Source organism: Rhinichthys klamathensis, unplaced genomic scaffold, assembly GCF_029890125.1.
Source record: "Rhinichthys klamathensis goyatoka isolate OS25496 unplaced genomic scaffold, OSU_Roscu_1.1 h1tg000110l_1, whole genome shotgun sequence".
NCBI classification, from domain to species: domain Eukaryota; kingdom Metazoa; phylum Chordata; class Actinopteri; order Cypriniformes; family Leuciscidae; genus Rhinichthys; species Rhinichthys klamathensis.
The window spans coordinates 221,873-243,329 of NW_026606648.1; the positions used below are offsets into that span (position 1 = coordinate 221,873).

The 21,457-nt window shown below is 35.5% G+C and overlaps 4 protein-coding genes across 4 annotated transcripts; all 4 read left to right on the top strand.

Annotated features, from left to right (window-relative positions):
* The first annotated feature begins 1,148 nt into the window (after window positions 1–1,148).
* Window positions 1,149–9,782, top strand: armc3 (armadillo repeat containing 3). The gene is made up of 17 exons (XM_056254070.1): window positions 1,149–1,215; window positions 1,293–1,410; window positions 1,547–1,672; window positions 1,762–1,830; window positions 1,940–2,115; window positions 2,363–2,557; window positions 2,741–2,924; window positions 5,909–6,061; window positions 6,193–6,301; window positions 6,393–6,642; window positions 6,820–6,956; window positions 7,667–7,835; window positions 7,944–8,044; window positions 8,738–8,836; window positions 8,911–9,102; window positions 9,187–9,349; window positions 9,577–9,782. Exons 1-17 carry the CDS (start codon window positions 1,168–1,170, stop codon window positions 9,775–9,777), a joined length of 2,490 nt encoding a protein of 829 aa, XP_056110045.1. The 5' UTR covers window positions 1,149–1,167; the 3' UTR covers window positions 9,778–9,782.
* A 345-nt stretch (window positions 9,783–10,127) lies between these two features.
* Window positions 10,128–12,395, top strand: msrb2 (methionine sulfoxide reductase B2). Its single transcript, XM_056254071.1, has 5 exons — window positions 10,128–10,439; window positions 11,289–11,386; window positions 11,514–11,590; window positions 11,862–12,009; window positions 12,144–12,395. The coding sequence occupies exons 1-5, from the start codon at window positions 10,313–10,315 to the stop codon at window positions 12,246–12,248; spliced, it is 555 nt and encodes a 184-aa protein (XP_056110046.1). The 5' UTR covers window positions 10,128–10,312; the 3' UTR covers window positions 12,249–12,395.
* A 2,571-nt stretch (window positions 12,396–14,966) lies between these two features.
* Window positions 14,967–18,895, top strand: c8g (complement component 8, gamma polypeptide). The gene is made up of 7 exons (XM_056254029.1): window positions 14,967–15,191; window positions 15,416–15,552; window positions 16,970–17,040; window positions 17,580–17,687; window positions 17,891–17,992; window positions 18,067–18,096; window positions 18,813–18,895. The coding sequence occupies exons 1-7, from the start codon at window positions 15,021–15,023 to the stop codon at window positions 18,821–18,823; spliced, it is 630 nt and encodes a 209-aa protein (XP_056110004.1). The 5' UTR covers window positions 14,967–15,020; the 3' UTR covers window positions 18,824–18,895.
* A 1,069-nt stretch (window positions 18,896–19,964) lies between these two features.
* On the top strand, window positions 19,965–21,441 carry LOC130087653 (lipocalin-like). The gene is made up of 6 exons (XM_056254075.1): window positions 19,965–20,132; window positions 20,213–20,352; window positions 20,438–20,517; window positions 20,612–20,725; window positions 20,811–20,912; window positions 21,017–21,441. The coding sequence occupies exons 1-6, from the start codon at window positions 20,040–20,042 to the stop codon at window positions 21,034–21,036; spliced, it is 549 nt and encodes a 182-aa protein (XP_056110050.1). The 5' UTR covers window positions 19,965–20,039; the 3' UTR covers window positions 21,037–21,441.
* The last annotated feature ends 16 nt before the right edge of the window (window positions 21,442–21,457 follow it).

Sequence of the window (21,457 nt, forward strand, 5' to 3'; positions counted from 1 at the left end):
TTGAGGTCAATTAAAAGTATGTAGTTTTAGAGAAAAAAATGAATAAATGGCTAGAATAGCCTAAATAAAAGCTGAACAAATAGTTTCTAGATAGATAGATAGATAGATAGATAGATAGATAGATAGATAGATAGATAGATAGATAGATAGATAGATAGATAGATAGATAGATAGATAGATAGATAGATAGATAGATAGATAGATAGATAGATAGATAGATGTATTGCGCAGGTGCATTTATAGTTGTACTTGAAGAATGGGTTAATTTACCAAGTCAAAAACACACTGGGTGGGTGTGTTGTATAGTATATCACATTCATATAACTTTATTTTGCTCCCTCTTGCAACACCCACTGCTGAACATGCTCATCATTCCAGCGAGCATGTCACGGAGTGGGTGGTGTAGTGTAGGCTACCACTGTCCATGAGTCTGAACATGAATATCATCAGAGGTCCAGGTCTACTCCAATGACAGCTGTTTTTCCGACGAGTTCATACCATTTTAGATGGAGGAAATTAAATGCCTTTTTCAAGGCATTTATTAATTTAATTTATTAGGTTAATTTATCGAATAAAATATTGTATTAAATAAATATGATTACATAGTGTATGAGTAATTGCATTTAATAAATAGGGCTTTCAGATTAGATTAAATTATTCTAGAACAATGAATAATACATTATACAAGATTTCTAAAGAATATATTACTGCATATTTCATGATTTAATTGCACTATTGCTGTTGATATTCACCAGAAAAGCTTGTTATTTTGATGATGACCTATTTTTTTCTAATTATTAATGCCATTATTTTGTATTATCATAATTTAATAAATTATTACTTCGGAGCCACCTAACGGTTCATGACCGACATATTTTAAACAAACAAATAAATAAATAAATAATTGTCCAAGTATGTTTCAGAGTGATTCTTGCCCCACCTACAGGTGAAATGTTAAATTACACCTGTCACCTAGCAACAGAGGCTAAACAGAAAACCAAACGCACAGCGCAGCAGGTATTCTTTATGGATTGTAGACTTTGTTTATAATTGTGTTTCGTAGAAATAGTCTATTAATATGTTTATGTTATTATTGATCTTTTTGGAGGGTTTTCTGTGTAAGTTGAATTACTGTTCCTTATGTAGTTTGGAGTTTTTGATATCTAGATGGGGAAAAAGGTCAAAAAAGAGGCCGAGCCATTCCCGAAAGATGTGGTGAGAACATTTTTCACCACTCGTGTGATTTTCCAGGGAAATATTTCTAACCTAACAGACAAGTTGTATTGTTTCAGTTCGACCCTCTACCCATCGAGAGCAAAACAGCAGCGACCGCGGTTCTCATGCTCAGCTCTCCTGAAGAAGAGGTGCTGGCAAAAGCTTGTGAAGCCATCCACAAATTCGCAGAAAAAGGTAACAGCGTCATCTAGTCTTACAGTCTAAGGTCATTGACAATTTTGCAGAGGTAAGTGCTCACTATGTTCCCTTGTGTGGCTCTCCTTTATTGATTCCTGTATGCGTTTTTGCTGTTGTGCTTATATATTTTTAGGTGATGAGAATAAGACTTCTTTGATGTGCTTGGGAGCGATTGAACCTCTTTCTCGTCTCATATCTCACGAGGACAAGACTGTGCGCAGGAATGCTGTCATGGCTCTGGGCGTCATGGCTTCTAACAGTACGTAGGGTACAAAAATAGGCACAAATCAAATCAAAGAATGTTCAGCAGCAACATAGTTTACATTTTTTGTTGGGATATTTAAACAGATGAAGTTAAAAAGTGTTTGAAGACACTGGATGTGATACCTGCAGTCATCAGCAAACTGTCACCTGAAGGTACATGCTTTTTTTTTTTTTTTTGGATTCAATGTGCATTATATATATGTATTATTCGCTCTTTTAATTTCTTTTGTACATACCTGACCTGCCTCCTTCTTTTCCTCAGAGAATGTTGTGGTCCATGAGTTTGCCACATTGTGTTTGACGTCATTGTCAGTGGACTTCTCCTACAAGGTCCAGATATTTGACCACAACGGACTTGAACCTCTTATCCAGCTCTTGTCTAGCCCGGATCCTGATGTGAAGAAAAATTCTGTGGAGTGCATATTTAATCTTGTACAAGTAAGACAACAGATGTCAGAGTCAGACAGACGGTCTGTTATGAATCAGACTAAAAGGCATTTGTCAGGGTGGTATTATACAGCACTAACAAAACACAGTTGTTAGATGAAAATTGAATTTGAAACGATTTGTATTTTCAATGATGTCATAGATATTTGATCAGATTTAAGAGCATAACCCTTTGAACTCCAGAAGGACACTGTTAAAATCAATTGTTTTGGCTCTTTTTTGCTTTGTGCCCACTCAGGACATTCAGAATCGTGCAGCTGTGCAGCGTCTAAATGGAATCCCCCCATTTCTGGATCTGCTCCGCTCAGAGTTCCCAGTTATTCAGCAACTTGCACTGCGCACCATAGAGAACATCACCACTGACAGTGAAACCCGTGTGGCCTTTAGAAATGCACAGGGCTTTGACAGAGTCCTGGAGCTCCTTGCAACCAAAGTAGGCTAATTATTCTCATCTGAATTATTCATGAGCATTTAGCCATTTCAAAACGGCTCCTTAGTCACCTTCATTACGAGCAATCAAACTTCTTGTACGCAAGTTGAGGACAATTCAAGCGCTTCAATCAAAATCAAGCAACACATGATTGAGCAGTAATGGCAGTGTGTCTCCTCCCTACAGGAGTTTAGTGATCTGCATGAGGGGGCTCTCAGGGTTATCTGTAACTGTCTGGAAGACAGCGAGTCCATGCAGCTTATTCAGACGATGGGCGGTCTGGAACAGATACTGCAGTTTGTTGGCACGGCCACACTGCCTGAAGCGCAGGCTAATGCAGTCAAAGCCATAGCCAGGATGGCACAGAGCAGTAAGAAAAAATCATCATATCTCTATACTTTTTTTGACAAAATGACAGTTCGTGCTCTATATTCTGTCAGACAACATGTGCAGTAATTGTTAAACAGCTTGTCACTAGGGCTTTATTGCCCATAAATGAAAATTCTATTATAATTTAATCGCACCCATGTACTGTATCTTCGAAGAGAAGATCTTTTGAGAAAGGTCTCTTTTTTTTCTTTTTTTGCATACAATTGAAGCCAATGGTCACCAAAATGGTTTGGTTACCAACATTCTTCTATTTTTTTACATTAAAAAAAATAATAATAAATCTGCAGACAAACGTAAGTCATACAGGTTTGTAATGACATGAGGGTGAAGACAGAATTTTCATTTTTGGACAAACTATCCAGAAGGGTACATATTACTTTTAAGTTTTCATTTTAGTACCTTAAGAGGACATATTTTTACATATTGTAAGGGTACCGTTAAAGTACTACCTGTATATGTAACTGTAAATACAAATATGTACCCTTTAAGTAGTAATATGTCCTCTTAAATGGGTAGTTTACCCAAAAAGTAAGAAAGGACGCAACAGTACTTTAAGGGGACATATTTGTACTTTAAGGTTGCATATTAGTACTATAAGAGGATATATTAGTACTTCAAGGGTGTATAGGCTATTTGTACTTATGTATATATATATATTTTTTTTTTAAGGGTACATATTTGTACTTTAAGATTGTATATAAGTACCTTAAGAGGACATACTTCTTCAAGGGTGCATATTTGTATTTGGCCCAATGACGTGACGTGGAATTTTGATGTCCAAACTGCTTTATGAAGTCAAAATAAGAAAATGTTTAATAAAAAGCACATTTATTGAATCTATTAATTAGGGGTATTACAAAGTGTAAGAATTATTAGACATTATAGTCTCATAATGTCATACCGGATAACTGTCCGGACCTTAGAGTGACATACAAAAAAGCCAAACAAACTGTAAAAAATCGAATAAACCCTAACATCTCTGCCACAGGCATTATTGTATGAGTCTTGACAACAATATATTGAAATATTACAAAGAATATGACATCCAGTTGATTGTTATGCTTTGGAGCATTCTGTCCCAAAACTGGCTGTCAGCCAATGTCATACGGGATAACAAGCAAATTGGAGCAATTTTATTGTAAATTTTATTTTGACACGATGTGAGACAGCATGTTACACAATCAGGAAAACCCTAAAGGACCCCCAAACAATGGGGAAAGTCTTTTATGTCTTTCATAAAATGTGTTTAACTTACCCTTTTTCCTCACTAGCACACTACGTAGTAAAATCCTGTGTCATATGGGATAACGCTAAAATAACATATATAATGTGGATTTTATGTCAATATGTTTATTTAGGATGAATTTACATATTTGGAAGTTGAAGGTAAAGGTTGCAGATTTCTATAGGTAGCCAAAAACACTGCCTGATTAAGATTTAATCTGAGTTTTGTCATACCGGATAACAATTTTGTCATACCGGATAACAATTTTGTCATACTGGATAACAATTTTGTCATATAGGATAACAGTTGTTAGCCCATAATGTCATCCGTTATCTTGGATGACGTGTTTGACAATATATTCTTATACAGTTTTCAGCTTTAATTTGCATAATTTCCATTCAAATTGTGATATTAACATATCATTAACATTGTTTAGTTGAATATTAGCAAATTATAAAATTCATAAGAATATTCAATTACAGTTACATTACATTTACTATAGACATTGTCTAAAATAACATTTAGCGTTCATTTAATGAAATTTAGTGATTCAGTGTTCAACCCATTAATACGATTTTTCTTTATAAATATATTGTTCAATTAGATGCTTTTGTAAATTTGTTCAGTGAAATCAGTGAAGGTCGCCTACTTTAACCCTTTACATTATTTATGAATGTTGATGTAGTGTGACTATGATCAGTAAAATGGTTCAAGGTACTTTTCAGTAATAAATTAAACCTAATGTTGAAAAGTTGTGCTGCTTTGATATTCATAAACATGAAAAAAAAATGGTTTAAATGTATTTACTTGCCAAATCTGGGAAGAAACCACACTGAGTTTGTGTGTAACAGTTTACACACTGAAAACCACATCTCTATTTCTTTAAAGTGGAGCCTAATTAATTTCCTTGGAAAAACATTGCATAACATTAATTATTTATGAACATTATTATGTGTAAGTGTTGTAAAAATGACAATTCATGTGTTAACTCATATGGTGTCATACCGGGTAACAATTTAAGTCAGGCGGGATAACGCTGTTTTTTCCCATTGAAATGCATAATTTCACTTAATGGAGTTGAGGAAACAATAATAACATGATATCAAGTCCTATAAAACTTTTTCAGACATTTTGCATTTTAAATCACATTGCAGTGTTAAAATGTGTGTAAAGAACTTGAACAAGTAGGGTCACGTTTAAAGAAATCACAATATAATGAGAAAAAAATAGTTGTGCAGATTTTTTTTCTGAGCTTTAAATATTGTTTACTGCATCACTTTACATATTTATTAAGTATTTTTTATTTGAAAAGTTGTATTATCATAATATTTAGAAAATGCATTAACATTATCCCGTATGACATTTTGACTGGTGTCGTCACATATTTCTCAGTTAAACCGCTTTAAATACATTGTTTAAAATGGAGATGTTAATAATAAGTAAAAAACATCCCCATAAAGATAATAACTACTTTGATGTGCAGTTTTAACCTATTTAAATTTTTTATCAGTTGAAAACCTTATTTGTCACTGGCCCATTTACAGGTACAAAGTAGTACCTTAAGACGATTTAAAGGGTACATATTAGTACCCTAAGGGAACATATAGGTGTAGCTTAAGTTTTGCTCATTTTGTCTGACAGAGTATAGTAGTAGAAACTAGTATAAAGCAAAAGACAGAGCAGCTTTTTTTATTTTTATTTAATTGTGTAAAAATGTCTTTTTTTTTCTCTCCATAAAGTTGAGAACAGAAAAATTCTGCATGACCGAAATGTAGAAAAAGCCCTCACTGACCTTCTCATGCAGGAGAATGAGAGTGTACGTACTGCTGTTTGCCAGGCTGTGGCAGCAGTGAGCAAAAACCTTTCCAGCAAGGAGACCTTCAGATGCCTGGGTAATCTGATTTACATCAAGAGTAGACCCCAGACTTATTTCCCTTTTTAATTCAATCTGGCTTTAGTTTTGTTCAATTTATCATCTTGTCCTTTTGTGTCATTGAAGAGCTGATGTGTCTGTGCGTTTCAGATGCGATCGGGCCCATCGTGCAGCTGCTGAACAGTGAAGCAAGTGAGTTGAGAATGGCCGCCGCAGAGGCCCTGTCCAGCCTGACCAACAGCAACAATCTCAATGCTTAGTGAGTCAGTCTTGAAGTGCAACAAGATTCTATAGTCAATAAGTAGATTGCACAACTCTACAGTAATGTACCTTTCTTTTTCCCTTTTCAGTGCTATATATGATGCAGGGGGTGACAAGCTCTTGGTGCAACAGCTGCGAGACAGCTGCATGGGAGCAGCTGTGTATGCGGCATCAGTCTTGACAAACATGGCATCGCAGGAGGAGCTGCGCAGAAGCATTCTGGCCCATGAAGCTATGCCAGCATTGGTGGAGCTGCTACACTCGACTGACAACGACACACTCATCAGTGCAATGCAGGCTGTGGCTTCACTGGCCTGTGATGCTGAGGCCAGGCTAGAGGTAGCAGTGCACTGCACAAAAGCCTCAATTTCAAAGGTCTACACAATCGCCACCGTTTATAAAAAAAACTAACTTTTTTTTCTGGGTCAGGGGTGTGAACGACGTAAATGGACACTGTTCTACATTGCATTATGTGCGTTTTCTGGTGATTGTTTTTCTGTTTTACTTTACATGCAGCTGAAAAATGTTGGAGGCCTGTCACCTTTAGCTCAACTGCTTAAATCGATCCATGCTGAAATTCGGAGAAATGCTTGCTGGGCAATTAGTGTGTGTGCAAACGATGAATTAACAGCCCTAGACTTGTGCAATGCTGGGTAAGCATTTGTTATGCTTTAATACACTAAATGTTTCAAGTTCAACATTTCTATATATATTATACTCAAATAGGTGTTATCAGACTTCGATTTAAAAAGAACACACACACACACACACACACAACATTAGAATGAACTGTTAAAGCAAAAGCAGTAGATGGCAGTAAATCCCAAATATCAGAATTCTGGAAGAAAGTGAAGCCTACTTTAGGAACAGATTTTGCATTTGTGATTATTTTTCATGACAGTAAAAAAATTTAATTATTTAAACGTCTTATTCCTGTAATGTATCTGGACATTTGACATAATTCACATTATTCTCAGTAGTAGCCATTTTCATTATATTGTAATCACAGTAATTTTACATTAAGTACATTTGAATAAATAAATGGAAGAACAACAAATACCGCCATCATACAAAAATAGTTTAAATAATAATTTAAATAATATAATTTTTTCTCACACTTTTTATCATTACATTACATTATTATTTTCATAAAAATAATATCATAAATATAATACTACTACTAATAAAATATTGATGGTGCCAAAACATTCTTGATTTCTTTTGATTCGGGGGTGAAATATGACCTGTTGGACATGTTTCTGACAGGTTTTGAGAAATTCATTTTTTTAAGATATTTTTGGCTGTTGAAGGGTAACTTCATTGAATGTTCTGTCATTTGGTTTTGTTGTCATCAATCTTACAGAGCTCTAGAGATACTCCAGGAAATCAACCTGTCACCACACCGTAACAACAAATTTAGTGAGCTGGCACTACAGAAGCTTCTGGACAGCAGTCTATCGATGAAGTATAGTCTGACAGGACACCTGTCAGCCTGCGATATAACCACTGATGGCTTCTACGACCCTGGACAGGTCCAAATGTGACTGTTTTTCAAGAGAAAAAGAAACCCTCAATCGTAGAGGTTGCACAAATCAATAACTCTTTCTCTTTTCTCTTGCTTTCTCTTCCTCCTTCTGCAGATAAGAATGGGTCATCAGGTTCCTACCTTAGAGGATCTATCAAAACAAGTGGTCAACCAACATCGAGCCATTATTGCGGTTAATGGGAAGCCCCCGGATCAGTATGTTAAGGCCAAGGGTTATGCTTATGAAATCCAAACCTACTGTTTTAAATTACTGTCACATGAAACTTCCTCCAACGTCAAACATTGTATGAAACAGCTCCACAAATAGCAGTTTTCTTTACTGATTCAGTGTATTCATAGTCATTTTGGGGGCACACTTAGTCTATTTTCATTAGTATTTAGATCTCTTTTCACTTCTGCAATCTCACTTTAGTGACAAAACAAGCTCTTTGTGGAGAATAAAGACTTTCAGAGCCTGTCCTCTTCCACGCCATTAGTTCTACAGCAGCACACTTGAATATTAAATACCTCTGTTGCACAACAAATAGATGTAGATAGATGAATTTCTCCCCGGGGAAAATTCTTTTGCACGCATTGGCTCTGGAATCTGGCCTAGAGCTCCCACTGGAGAAATGGACATTTTGCCACTGAGGCACATCACAATTTATGCTCAATTTAAGTTAATTACATTTAATGATTCTAAATTGTGAACAGAACTTGACTTGACTGCTTTAAATTTTTGTTTTTGTGTTTGTGGATTCGGTTCTACCATTCAAATTAGTTGGTTGCCAAGTGAGCACATAGGTCATTTGATCCACAGCTCTAGGAAATGTTGCGAAGTAGTTTGCTGTTTTTGCTTAGTGGATGTCAAGGTTTAAAAATGCTCATTCTTTCTTTCTCTTCTATCAGATTTATTACCAAGGGACCAGATGATCGTAAGCCAGACAGTCCAACAGAAACTATGTCCTCATCTGTTATGAGCAGCACAAGGAGCAGCAAAACACCAAGGTGTGTGTGTTGTGTATACTTATAGATGGGTTTCCTGTAAACCATGTTTCTCACTCTCATCTGTCTTTCTAAAGTAAAATGAAGGGAAAGGGTCACAAAGAGGATGAGAAAAAGAAGGATGAGGATGAGAGTAAGTCACAGCAGACGGTGGTAGATGAAGCATGGAGCTTGCCGTATGACGCTGCATTTCATAACCTTCTCAAGGAGGCTGCCGAATCCATCTCGCCACTTCAGGATGAGGTCAAAATGTATACGGCTTTGGCCATGTGAGTTTTTTTTTTTCATTGTCAATGTCATCCCATATTCAACATCCACATGGCTGAAATGTGACAAGTGATCATTTCTCACAGGTTAGTGTGTGAGGCAATGGGCGGACAGGTTGAGCCAGAGAAGCTGCATGACTTCCTGTGGGAACTTCACATTAGTGAGCTGAAGTTTGAAGCCTGTTCAAACATCATTCTCATTGGAAAGATAAAAAAGGGCATCTACTTTCATAGAGCGTTGCTTTTCAAGGTAATTTATGCTCCAGAGATTCTTTGGGCTATTGACAGGACCCTCTCTTTGCTTGACTGTGTATAAAACTGACCTGACAGTGACTTTGTTTTAACCAAAACACATCTTCAGGATTGTAAAATATTTTGTGAATATTTGTTGGGATGTGTCCCCATAAATGTCTGTGGTGGTTATGAACTTAATTGCAGCCCATTTCTGTGTAAGAGATTAATTGCAATACTTTTTAGGTTCTTGCAGACCGAATTGGGCTGAGCTGCAGTCTCATTAGAGGAGAATACAACCGTGCCTGGAACGAAATCCTCATCACTGGTCCAAAGAAACGTCATGGATACTCTCAGCCTGAAAGCTATATTATAGATCTCATGCACCAACCTGGAAACCTCATGAAAAGCAACTCACCAGGAGCTCTAGCATATCAGACCATTTAATAGCCATATATAAGCTATGGTGTCTTGAGAAACAATGAGGCGGGTGGCAAAGTGGTTAAGGCATATTTTTAAGCCATATTTTAATTATTATAATCTGTTGAAGTGAATTAAATCCCAATAAAGTATTATCAAAACTAATGTGTACTCTGGTCAAATCTCCGTTCCATTGAATTATCTCTGATTATAATATAGTTGAGGAAGTTTACGTTTCTCTCCCTTATGAAGGTCAAAGTCTCAATATCCTATGATGATAAGAGCGAAAACATTCCGATAAGACAGAAAACAAGGAACTCCAAAATCTAATTTGTAAAAACTTCGACATGCATGATGCGGTTAGTAGTGACAAAGGGTGCAAAGTTTGATCAGTTTCAGCCAGTCGACCGTGACCCATAAAGTGTGTGAGTTGTGACCGTTTTCCGGTGGTCGAGCTGTGAGGGGGGGAATGAAGAGAAGACAACTGAGCTCAATTCAGCTTCTTTTCAGTCTATTGAGTAGCCCATGTTAACTAGTGGAGAAACTCACTGCATGAAATAATATGTCGAGAAAAATGTCACGTTTTCTAGTTCGTGTCTCCTCTATCGTTTCCAGCGGAGCGACTGCCAAATCAATTTTACCTCAAAAAAGGATATTTGTAGGGATTCGGATTATTTCTACGTCAACGGGTAGGGTTTTATTTCGAACTACATTATACCTCAAGATATTCTTTCAATTGTAATTGTATTATATTTTGTGTACTTAAATGTGTTTGCAATTGCATTTAGTTATCTTGTGAGTCGGTGCAAAGTGCAGTTATTCTAGTCATGTAGTTCAGAACATGCATGCGTGACCTGATTACTCAAATGCAGTGTTGGCTTTGAGAAAGGCCTGCAAAACAAACAGATTGTGTGATGCATGATCTTTCAAAAATAAAATAATAAAATCAACCTGTGTTGTTAATAGAAATGCAATTAAAATACAAAATAGCAGCTGTTAACTGATAATGATCTTAATTTTATAAGTAAATAATATTAGCTATATTAAAGAAATTTTTAGATAGCCTATAATAAATGTATATATTTTATATATTTCTTAGATATGATCATATATCGGATTTCTTTTGTTTTAAATTGGTATTTGAGACAAACCAGCTAATACCACAAATCCAATACTATCACAATCAGTGTTGTAAATAATGGTGTTGTTTTCTCACCAGAAATGTCACTTCCTAGAGAATGATGTCATTTAAGACCAGACTTTTGTTAAAGGGATACTACAGAAGACCAACATGATGGAATGTGAAACCTGTAAACCTGAAAAATTGTTACGAATTAAAACAATATTCCCAAGATGACATTTAAAACACTCTCATTATAGGGAAATGTAAAAAGAAATAAACACATGGATTACTTCTTAATAAACTGCTTTTATTTTTTATACAAATCTTTACAAATTGTGGGTTTCATTTGTAATCCAGTGTAGCCTACATATGTGATGGGGACAAAAATGTACTGATTTTATGACTGTTTGCACAGGTTTGCAGTCATTGACACGTTATGACCAGTCCACAGATTGGCAGAGGAAGCTGACCCCAGAACAGTATGTTGTTACGAGAGAAAAAGGCACAGAAGTGGTAAGTTAAAGCAATAATAATGTTTACAGAACATTATGCAAGATGCATGTGTATGCATATGCACAAAATTGCATGAATACTTTCTTTCCATATTTCTTTATGAAAGTAAATCACTTTTATTTTCTAGCCATTCAGTGGCATCTACCTGAAACACAATGAGGTGGGTATGTACCACTGTGTTTGCTGTGACTCCCCTCTTTTTAGGTAAGAATAAAAAAATACAATTAAAATTGTGTAATTCTACTTTAAGACACTCTGATACTTTATTGACAGTATTTACAATTATAACAAAAAAATTAAATGATCAAATATAAAATGAACATAAATAAATATTTTAATTATATAGGATATATAATAAATATATCAATATATATATCAATATATATATCAATATATATATCAATATATATATATATAAATATATGTTTTGCATAAGTTGCAAAGATAAATACAATTCTGCCTCTGGCTCCAATAGCTCAGAAGCAAAATATGATGCAGGAACTGGGTGGCCGTCCTTCTCTGAGGCTCACGGGACATGGGAAAAAGACGAGAGTCATGCCAACATTGTCCGTCGCCCTGACAACTCGCTTGGTAGCACAGGAACAGAGGTTATCTGCAAACATGTGTGTGCAGGACAAAATTGTCAGCCAGTTGGGTTATTTTATTGGCAATGATAACACACAATGTAACAAGTAAAAATTCCACTCTTTATTTTAGGTTCCCAGATACCATTGTAACATGTCATTTTGTTTTATAGTGTGATGGCCACCTTGGACATGTCTTTGATGATGGTCCAGATCCGACTGGCCAGAGATTCTGCATCAACAGCGTAGCCCTAAACTTTAAGCCCAGAGAAAAATAATGCAGAGACAGTTATATCACTGGAAAGGATTTTACAGTTATACACTGAAAATAAAGAAAACAAATAGCCTAGCATTTGAATAACAAATCTTCATTGTAGTATGATATGAGTTACAGTTTACAATGTTTATTTTGGAAAAAAGAAAAAGAAAGAATTGAAAGTGGTTGATTAAACATCCCATATCTCTCACCTCAAAAAGGTGTCATTATTTTCCTGTCCACTGTTATGTTGCATTTTGATATCTTGTACTTTTGCCGGTACATTAAAATCTGAAAATGCACATGCTTAACACTGTTAAAAATAAATGTTCCAAAGGTTCCATGGATGTAAAAGGTTCCATTGATGCAAAAAGAAACTTTCTTTTTCAGAGTGCACACTGTAAAATATTATATGATCAATAAGTTGACAACGTGTGTTTTTACATTGCTTTAACTCATCAAAACAAATGTCAACTTATGAGTTATACAAGAATCATCTATTTTTTAAGTCAGTTTAATGTAAATGACTTAAACATTGAAGTTGATTACTTAACCCTTGTGCATCAATTAAAAAAAGTTACACATAGTTACACAGAGGACAAAAATGTCCATGTCAAAAAACTGTCATAAAAATGTGAAGCTTGGGAGCACAGACTTAAGTTTGGTATCATTTTAAAGAAGACCCTTGGCAGATTATTGCTGAAGTAAAAAAATAATAATAAGTAATTCCAAAAAAAAGTTATATAGGTATAAGTTTATGAAAATTATTTATGAAAAATATTTTACATAAAACATATATTTTATAAATCAAGTTGAACTCTAAAACGACAAGAAAATCAAAGCCATAAATCTAAATAAGTTGTGTTCCAAATTTGAGGTTGATATCTCAAAAAATGAGCTTTCGGTAAGAATTTGTTTGGGCGCAGTAACAGATTTTCCCCATTGGGTGCCAGCAAACCTCCTCTGGTGTACACAGTGATTGCATTTGTTATTTGCAGTTCAGTTTTTCTCTCTCAATATTACAAACACACACATGCACACACACACATATTTTTTTATAACACACATACTAACCACACTCTGACATCCATACCAACACACCCACACAAATATCGTTGCATAATTTATCGAATTGGCTCTATAATATGCCGAAGCAGAAAACAGGAATAAAGCGATATTTGTTTTATAGGCCAAACCTGGAAAAAATGGCACCATCTGATAAAAAATTGTAAAAATGTAAATTTTGAAGCCTTGCCAACAGAATGAAAGCCTCTTAACAAATATTGCATAATTTTATAGTTAAATGGCACTGGGATTAAAAATTGCAGTTTTAATGGGTTTCAATGGGGACATTTTTGTCCAAAAGGCGCTGAGAGGGAAGTATTTTTTGGACCTAGTGCAAAAAAGATTTTTCAAAGGAAATGGAAGTGTAATAGTAAAATTACAATAAAAATACACACCTGTGCCAAAATTCATCCAGTTAGCATTAACAAACAAAAAAAAGTTACACATAGCTACAAAGTGGACAAAAATGTCCATGTCAAAAAACGGTCATAAAAATGTTAGGCTTGGGAGCAAAGACTTAAGTTTGGTCTCATTTTAAAGAGGACCCTTGGCAGATTATTGCTGAAGTTAAACAAGTGAAAAAAGTGAAACCAAACATTTTGTATAGAGGTTTAAGTTTATGAAAATTATTTATGAACATTATTATCCTTATTTTATATAAAATATATATTTTATGAAACATGTTGAACTCTAAAACTGATATAAATTCAAAGCCATAAATCTAAATAAGTTGTGTTTCAAATTTGAGGTTGATATCTCAAAAAATGAGCTTTCGGTAAGATTTTGTTTGGGTGCAGTAACAGATTTTCCCCATTGGGTGCCAGCAAACCTCCTCTGGTGTACACAGTGATTGGATTTTAGATTTGCAATTGAGTTTTTCTCTCTCAAATTTTACAAGCACACAAACAGACACACACACAAATTTTTTTATTACACGCATACAAACCACACTCAGACATCCATACCAACACACCCACACAATTATCGTTGCACAATTTATCCAATTGGCTCTATAATATGCCGAAGCAGAAAACCGGAATAAAGTGATATTTGTTTTATAGACCAAACCTGGAAAAATGGCACCATCTGGTAAAAAATAGTAAAAATTTAAAATTTGAAGCCTTGCCAACAGAATGAAAGCCTCTTAACAAAGATTGCATCGTTTTATAGTTAAATGGCACTGGGATTAAAAATGGCAGTTTAAATGGGTTTCAATGGGGACATTTTTGTCCAAAAGGCACTGAGTGGGAGTATTTTGTGTACCTAGTGCAAAAAAATATTTTTTTAAGAAAATGGCGGTGAAATAGTAAAATTACAATAAAAATACACACCTGTGCCAAATTTTATGCAGTTAGCATTAACACAGGCAAAGTGATAAAAAAAAACAAAAACTGAAAAGGACAAAAATGTCCATAAGGATGCAAAAGGGGGCGGCAATTTTTTTTATTCTTTTTTTTTTTTTTTTTACAGTGTATGACAAACAGTTTGTAAATTACATGTTTGGTTGTATTAAAGTGAACATTGTTAGAAATCGACAGTATGTGTATTTGTGTGGGTTTGTCGAGTGGTTAATGATAAACCTGATGAGAGGGTCATCATCCTAATCTGTGTAGCAACACTGGACAGTTGACTGACTCTTAGGCTACTAGCAAACTTCTAACAGAGCTGTAGGGGAGGATTGGTATAACGGGTTTTAGTAAAGCAATAGATAAAAAAAACAGCTGATTTCATGATTCGCTTCTGGCTCCATCTGTTCTTTGTGCTCGTGTGGCTCGGTTTCTGGGAGCCTGTCGAGGCACGAAGAGCACGTTTTAAACCAACACCACCAAAGCCAAAGAAAACCGAGGGAGAAAAAGCTATTGAAAGACTAGCTCCAGGTCAAAACATCAACATTGATCAGGTATATTTCAACATGTCATCATAGCATTTAAGTTATTTCGTTTTGGCAAACTGAATAAAAGCGCATCATTTGAACATTATTCACATTGCTAGGCCATTAAACTTGCCCAATGTTGTTTCAACAGACTGCAGATATGTTTCTTCATTAATGCATTATGCACCGTTTATTACTGAAATATACACTATCTGATATATAAGATTGAAGAAAAGAATCCCTCTCTCTAGATGAGTGGGAAGTGGTACCTGCTTAGTGTAGCATCACGGTGTAGGAATCTTCTGGAGAGCGGCTTCAAAGTGGAGAGCACGACTGTAACTTGGACTATAACTGGTGCCAAGGTGTCTGTCAGCACTGTGAGAAAACTGTAAGTACTCCTTAAGTCACAAGGGGGAGCAATTTACTGAATTCAAGTACTCCCAGCTGATCGTAGTTCACTTATAATCAGTTAGTATAATCAGTTTGATTTGCTCTCAGTTGGCCCTTAATTACATCTTGGTTATGAGACTTAACAAGATCAAGTTTTTTTGTTTCTCAAAAAAAAAAAAAAAAATGCACATCCTCAAACACAAACTCGAGTCGCCAGTCTAATCATTAGTCAGTAGTTATGACTATAGACCTATTTAATAGGCCGCCTATGCTTGCTATTATTTAAAGGGTTAGTTCCCCCTTAGTAGATTTCATAAAAAAATATCTTAATTTGTGTTCCGAAGATGAACAAAGGGCTTACAGGTTGATGACAATGACAGTAATTAATGACAGAAATTAAATTTCTGGGTGAACTATCCCTTTAAATAGTAGTTCTGTTTAGTCCCCTAAAGTCGCCTATGGGCCTATAACAACTTATAACAACAATAATCAGAGGTTATGGCTACTATTAAGTAATGCCGCCCCATGCTTGCTATTTCAATAGTATTTTTGTCTAGTCCCATATAGTAAATGCAACCGTATAACAACCTAAGGTCAAGCAGTTAGTCAGAAATCTAGAATATCGCCTGATGTTCCCCATGCTCCATCTAAACCCCAGCTCTGTGTATTTAACCCTGAAGACAGATTTGTGGAAACAAAACATGGATTCAACAATCTACTAGAGTCAATCATTCCACAGATGATCAGAATAAAATCAGATATAATTATTTAATATTAGTCAGGTAAATTAGAGTTTACACCTTATTGGGGACAGAAGGTAATTTGCATCAAAGACCCTGCAGGACACACCCTCCACAGTAAGCAATAGGCTATCTCTAAACTCCTAAAACCTTTATTATCTTTTGGTTTACTTCTGTGGGGATGAGTTTTCAGTTGATCTCAGCATGGAGAAGAGAGAATGAAATTGAGATCAAACAGGTGTGAGTGTGATTGCTCCTCGGATGAAGATGCTAATTTTGCAAGAGAGAGTTCAAATGTTAATTTCCAGATAAGTGCTTTGTTTTCTCAGAGAATAGCCCTCTCTGAGTCCTTGGCAGCTCGGCACCAGCCTTATACACTGTCGTATAAATACAGCTGATGTAATTAAGCAAAAGCATAGTCAAGAGACAACTTGCTTTCTCAAAATAATTAGTGTCTCTTATTTAAATTGCTAAGACATGTCTAAAATATTCAATCATTCAAATTAAACGTACAAAAACATAAATATAAATACATATGTAATAATAAATTATATTTATATATAATTTATTATATACATACATACATACATTATTTATAATAAATTACATCAATTAAATCATTTTTAAATGATAATTTATATATATTCATCCATTGTGCTTTTCGCCCTTTGTTAGCAATTTTGAGTGCTGGGAAATCAAGCAGGACTACATGAAAACAAAGACCCCGGGCCAGCTCTTTCTCAAAGGTAGGTATCTGGTGCAGACTGAACTCCACTGACCACCAGACCAGAGTTCAAAGCCTGTCGTTAATACCACTATCTAACCGATGGGTTTTTCTAGTTGTGAAATTTTCATTGACCTGGACTGCTTACATCTGGCATGTTTGGGAAAAAGCTCAGACAATCGGCAATGTTGAAGTATAATACTTTCATAAAGGTCTTTTGACAGTAGACCTATATGTTTAACCCATTATAACATTTTGGTTAGTGATATTGAGGTTATGGTTAGGGTTTTGTTTAATGTCAGTTGCTTATGCACAGTTTACTGTTATTACTGTATGTGTATAAGTACATGTGTAGCCCATATCAAGGACACTGTAACAAAGTGTTACCAGCATTTCTCTCTTGACAACCCCCCCCCCCCCCCTTTCCGAATTGCTGTCTTCTTTTCAAACAGTAGCCTATTTAGTGTTCATAATTTAAACCCTAAAAAATAAATGCCACTTGGTTTAATTTTTTATATAAAATGTTAAGTGTCAACATCTTTTTATCATCCTCTTATTCAGGTAAAAGACCTACTGAGAATATGGACATAATGGTGCTTGAGACGGACTACAGCTCATATGCTATGTTGGTTTTGAAGAGAGCAGGGAAAATGACCATGAAACTATATGGTAGGGGTTCTAGTGTCTATTTTAAACTTCTCACACCCCATGTCATGATGGCATGTTTGTAGTGTTTCCATTAGGGTTATCTAGGGTTACCTTAAAAAGCCCATGTGTTTTACAAATGGTCATTTGTAAAACATATTGTGGAGTAGCCTTAGCTATTGTGGAAAAATGCATTGTTTCAATAAAATATTCGTTTATTTTGAAAGGACGGTCGAGTGAAGTTCCTGATAATATCGTGGATAAATTTGAGGATCGTGCAAAGACATTCAATTTGGGATTGGACGTCATTTTCCAGTATCCAGACTACGGTGAGACAATGGACAAATAGCCTATAAAATAGTTAATAGCCAAACACTCTTTTTGATTCTAGACTCTTTTCCAGGGTTCTGCGAGTCCACAGAGAAGGTCCTGGGTAAGATCTATTGTTTGTTTTTAATAAATGACATTTCATTATGAAGGCTACATTTACAGAACGATACGTTGGCATATATTGTGAAGTAACCAAATAATTGTTACATTCTAATATAAATAGAACTGCTTTCTGATGTCGTATTCGCGAACGAAACGTTATTTTGTAACGGTTCTTTTTTTTAATGATTCAAACGTAGGCTACCGATTCGCAAAGCGTAGCCTAGCTATACAAAATCTACAATAATTAACATCATTGACACAATATACAAAGTATTTGAATACAGAGTAATAAACTGTTTAACTGAATATTTCACTACGTATAAGGTTACAATAACACATAAAACCCTGCGCGAAAAGTTCTGCGAATTGATTCAAACGAATCGATTCGCTAAACGAATCAGATTTCTTAACTTCTCAGTGCCGTCAAAGAATTTATTGTAATCTATAGCCTACTCTGTAGTGCTGTTGCTTGGAGTCAGGCAACATTTACTGATTGGCTGAAGGAAAATTTACATCCTACAAAAAGAGCCAATCCAGGCATTTGTGCATCTCCTGCTTGTTAAAATCACGTTTTCTGTTTTAGAGGCATGTGTTGCTATTAAACTTGCATAACCTCAATTCGGTTTTGTAACTAAAAAAAAAAAAAAAAAAAAAAACTGCATAAATTTGTATAATCTCTATTTTTTCCTAACAACTCTATCATTTCTTCTCCACCAGATATGACCTAAGACTGACTGGCCAGTATTGTTGATTGTGAGCTCTGTGCGAATTACAACAATAAAGTTATTATGTAATTTCAAGGTGTGTGTTTTAAAAATGATATTTTATAGTTTGATCATGAACAATAGCATTCAACATAATCACTATAATAAGCAGGACCAACAAGGTGCATCATCCTAATCCATAATATTAGGTTACATCCTTGGTAATAAGCATTGAAAGTGGTGATTTTCCTAAGCCATTCTTGATGTAACAAAAAAGTTCTTATAAAACAAGACAAAGGAATTTTGTTAGTGTGGTTTGTGATGTAACTCTCAAAACGAAACTCTGCCTGCCCACACTTTTCGGAGTTACACAACACAAGGGGTAAACATGTTGCACGTCCAACATTCCAAAAAGTATCCTGAGGAAATCATTTTCTTATGGAAAAGAAATGAATTCGTTTCAACTCAAAATGAGTTGCTTCTGCAGCACCTGTCATATAATACTTGACACACATGAAAATCAAAGAGCAAATGGATACAATGCATTTTTGATATTTTGCTTTGCATTTTATAACAATCACTTTTATTTAGTCTTAATTCAGACATAATTTCCAATCTAACGTTCAAAACAGGTTGCTGCCTTTTTAAGTTCGATCAACTTGGATATTTAAGTCAATGCAACTTAACTGATTTAAAAAAAATAGTTGAATCTTGAATAACTTGTAAAAAAGGTGAACATTTTTTGATAAGTTAAAAGCAATGTAAAAACAAATGTTGTCATAACTTATCAATCATATAATTTTTTTAAATGCAGGAATAAATTACATTTTATAAAATATATTAAAAACAGGCTTTTTAAATTTGTAATAATATTTCACAACATTTTTGATCAGATACATGCGTGCATGTGAGAGACTTCTTTCAAAAACATTAAAAATGTTTTGCATGCATTCTGAAGGTCAAACGGGGCCTGAGGGGGACAAAAAAGTATTAAAAGTGCTCACGAACACCCACATATACCTGGAAAAATCCGCACGTGGATGTTGCACGTTGTGTAACGACTGTAATTATCATTCCTCCTTTGGAGCTGGGAGTGGGAGTGGGACTGGGAGGGACTGAAGAAAGGAGGGTTTGAGGGGCTCACTGAGGATAAAACAGGGGCTGCCATTCGTTTCCTCCTCACAGCCCAACTTTTCCTTCTGAACTGCATTGAGAGAGAGAACCATACACTTCTACAGCCATGACTGTCGCATTGAAGATGCTGTGCGTTCTGCTCTGTGCGGTGTTCGCCTCCGCTGAAGTCATGCCCATGACTGACTTCGACCTGGAAAAGGTAAATTATCTCAGAGTTTTTAATAAGATTTGAGGAAGTTCTCAGGTTAAGTTGGACTAAACTCTTTGTATTCTCTACAGATGGGAGGAAAGTGGTATCTCGTTGGCTTTGCTACAAATGCAAAATGGTTTGTCAGTCACAAGGCAGACATGAAAATGGGAACTGCCGTGCTGGTGGCCACCGAGGAAGGAGACCTTGACCTCACTTACGCGAATCTGAAGTAAGCTTAAGTTAGCTTTATTGTAGTTTTGATAATGTTCTCATTGTTACAAAATAATATCTATAATTGCTTCATTTGTTTCTAGGAGTGACGGTTCCTGCTGGAGGATGTCGCACCTCGCCAAGAAAACCGAGACTCCAGGACGTTTTGTTTTCCACAGCCAGCGTAAGTCTTCCTGATTTTGCTTTAATCGAATGGTCAGATTGTTTTTTCTCATCGTACTTTGTTCCTTTGGACTAAATGTGTTCGATTTGATCAGGTTGGGAAAATGACAATGACATGCGCGTGGTTGACGCCAAATTTGACGAGTACGCGCTCGTTCACACCATCAAGACCAAGGGAGATGTGTCTGAGGTTCTCAACAAACTTTACAGTAAGAGCTCGCTTTTTACACAATATAGATGAAATGTTTTTCACAAATATATGCTGAACGAACTCTAAATGTGTCATGATCACAGTTCGTACCGCAGAAATTACTGATGACTTAAAGGAGAAATTCAGGCAGTTCTCTTTGGACACCGGCATCCTTGAGGAAAACATTGCCATACTGCCACAAAACGGTACAGTCAATTATCAAGTCCCTTTCAGTTATAATACATAATATATAGCCTACATAATACATGAATCTTTTAAACTAACATTTGACTGTCAACTGCTTTTACAGGAGAGTGCTCAGATGCCTGAGGGTATCATCAACCAAATAAGGACAAAGACAACTTCAGCTGGACTGATCGTTTAATCTGAAAACAGATCTGAATTTGCTGGCTTTCGTCTGCTCGGTTTTGTTCTTTTTCACTTTGTGCCTTAAACACAGTTATGTTGTTCACACATGATGACAAATCAATTTTGCACTCCATAGCTTTTCAAAGGACATCTCAAGCAGGGGGACAGAATGGCAAAGCATTACCTTATCCAAATGATGCATTTTACTTTTCAGTTGGAACTCATGTTTCTTTATTGTCATGCAAATTTGTTGATGTTGGTCTCGTCACTAATGCCACACATTTTTTTATGAACAGTGCTTTTATTTTTTTGTTGTTGGTGGTTTTGTTTACTGCTGTTGGATTAAATTGGTTTACAAATGACAAATGTTGGTGTGATTCAT

What these genes read in the sequence shown, in the direction of transcription:
- LOC130087653 (XM_056254075.1), top strand. Translation starts at nt 20,040, where the DNA reads ATGACTGTCGCATTGAAGATGCTGTGCGTTCTGCTCTGTGCGGTGTTC. An exon ending in CTGACTTCGACCTGGAAAAG is followed by an intron (nt 20,133 to 20,212) that starts GTAAATTATCTC and finishes TATTCTCTACAG; the next exon opens with ATGGGAGGAAAGTGGTATCT. An exon ending in TGCCATACTGCCACAAAACG is followed by an intron (nt 20,913 to 21,016) that starts GTACAGTCAATT and finishes CTGCTTTTACAG; the next exon opens with GAGAGTGCTCAGATGCCTGA.
- msrb2 (XM_056254071.1), top strand. Translation starts at nt 10,313, where the DNA reads ATGTCGAGAAAAATGTCACGTTTTCTAGTTCGTGTCTCCTCTATCGTT. An exon ending in GATTATTTCTACGTCAACGG is followed by an intron (nt 10,440 to 11,288) that starts GTAGGGTTTTAT and finishes CTGTTTGCACAG; the next exon opens with GTTTGCAGTCATTGACACGT. An exon ending in GAGAAAAAGGCACAGAAGTG is followed by an intron (nt 11,387 to 11,513) that starts GTAAGTTAAAGC and finishes TTTATTTTCTAG; the next exon opens with CCATTCAGTGGCATCTACCT.
- c8g (XM_056254029.1), top strand. Translation starts at nt 15,021, where the DNA reads ATGATTCGCTTCTGGCTCCATCTGTTCTTTGTGCTCGTGTGGCTCGGT. An exon ending in AAAACATCAACATTGATCAG is followed by an intron (nt 15,192 to 15,415) that starts GTATATTTCAAC and finishes CCCTCTCTCTAG; the next exon opens with ATGAGTGGGAAGTGGTACCT. An exon ending in GTCAGCACTGTGAGAAAACT is followed by an intron (nt 15,553 to 16,969) that starts GTAAGTACTCCT and finishes GCCCTTTGTTAG; the next exon opens with CAATTTTGAGTGCTGGGAAA.
- armc3 (XM_056254070.1), top strand. Translation starts at nt 1,168, where the DNA reads ATGGGGAAAAAGGTCAAAAAAGAGGCCGAGCCATTCCCGAAAGATGTG. An exon ending in GGAGACCTTCAGATGCCTGG is followed by an intron (nt 6,062 to 6,192) that starts GTAATCTGATTT and finishes TGTGCGTTTCAG; the next exon opens with ATGCGATCGGGCCCATCGTG. An exon ending in ATGTATACGGCTTTGGCCAT is followed by an intron (nt 9,103 to 9,186) that starts GTGAGTTTTTTT and finishes CATTTCTCACAG; the next exon opens with GTTAGTGTGTGAGGCAATGG.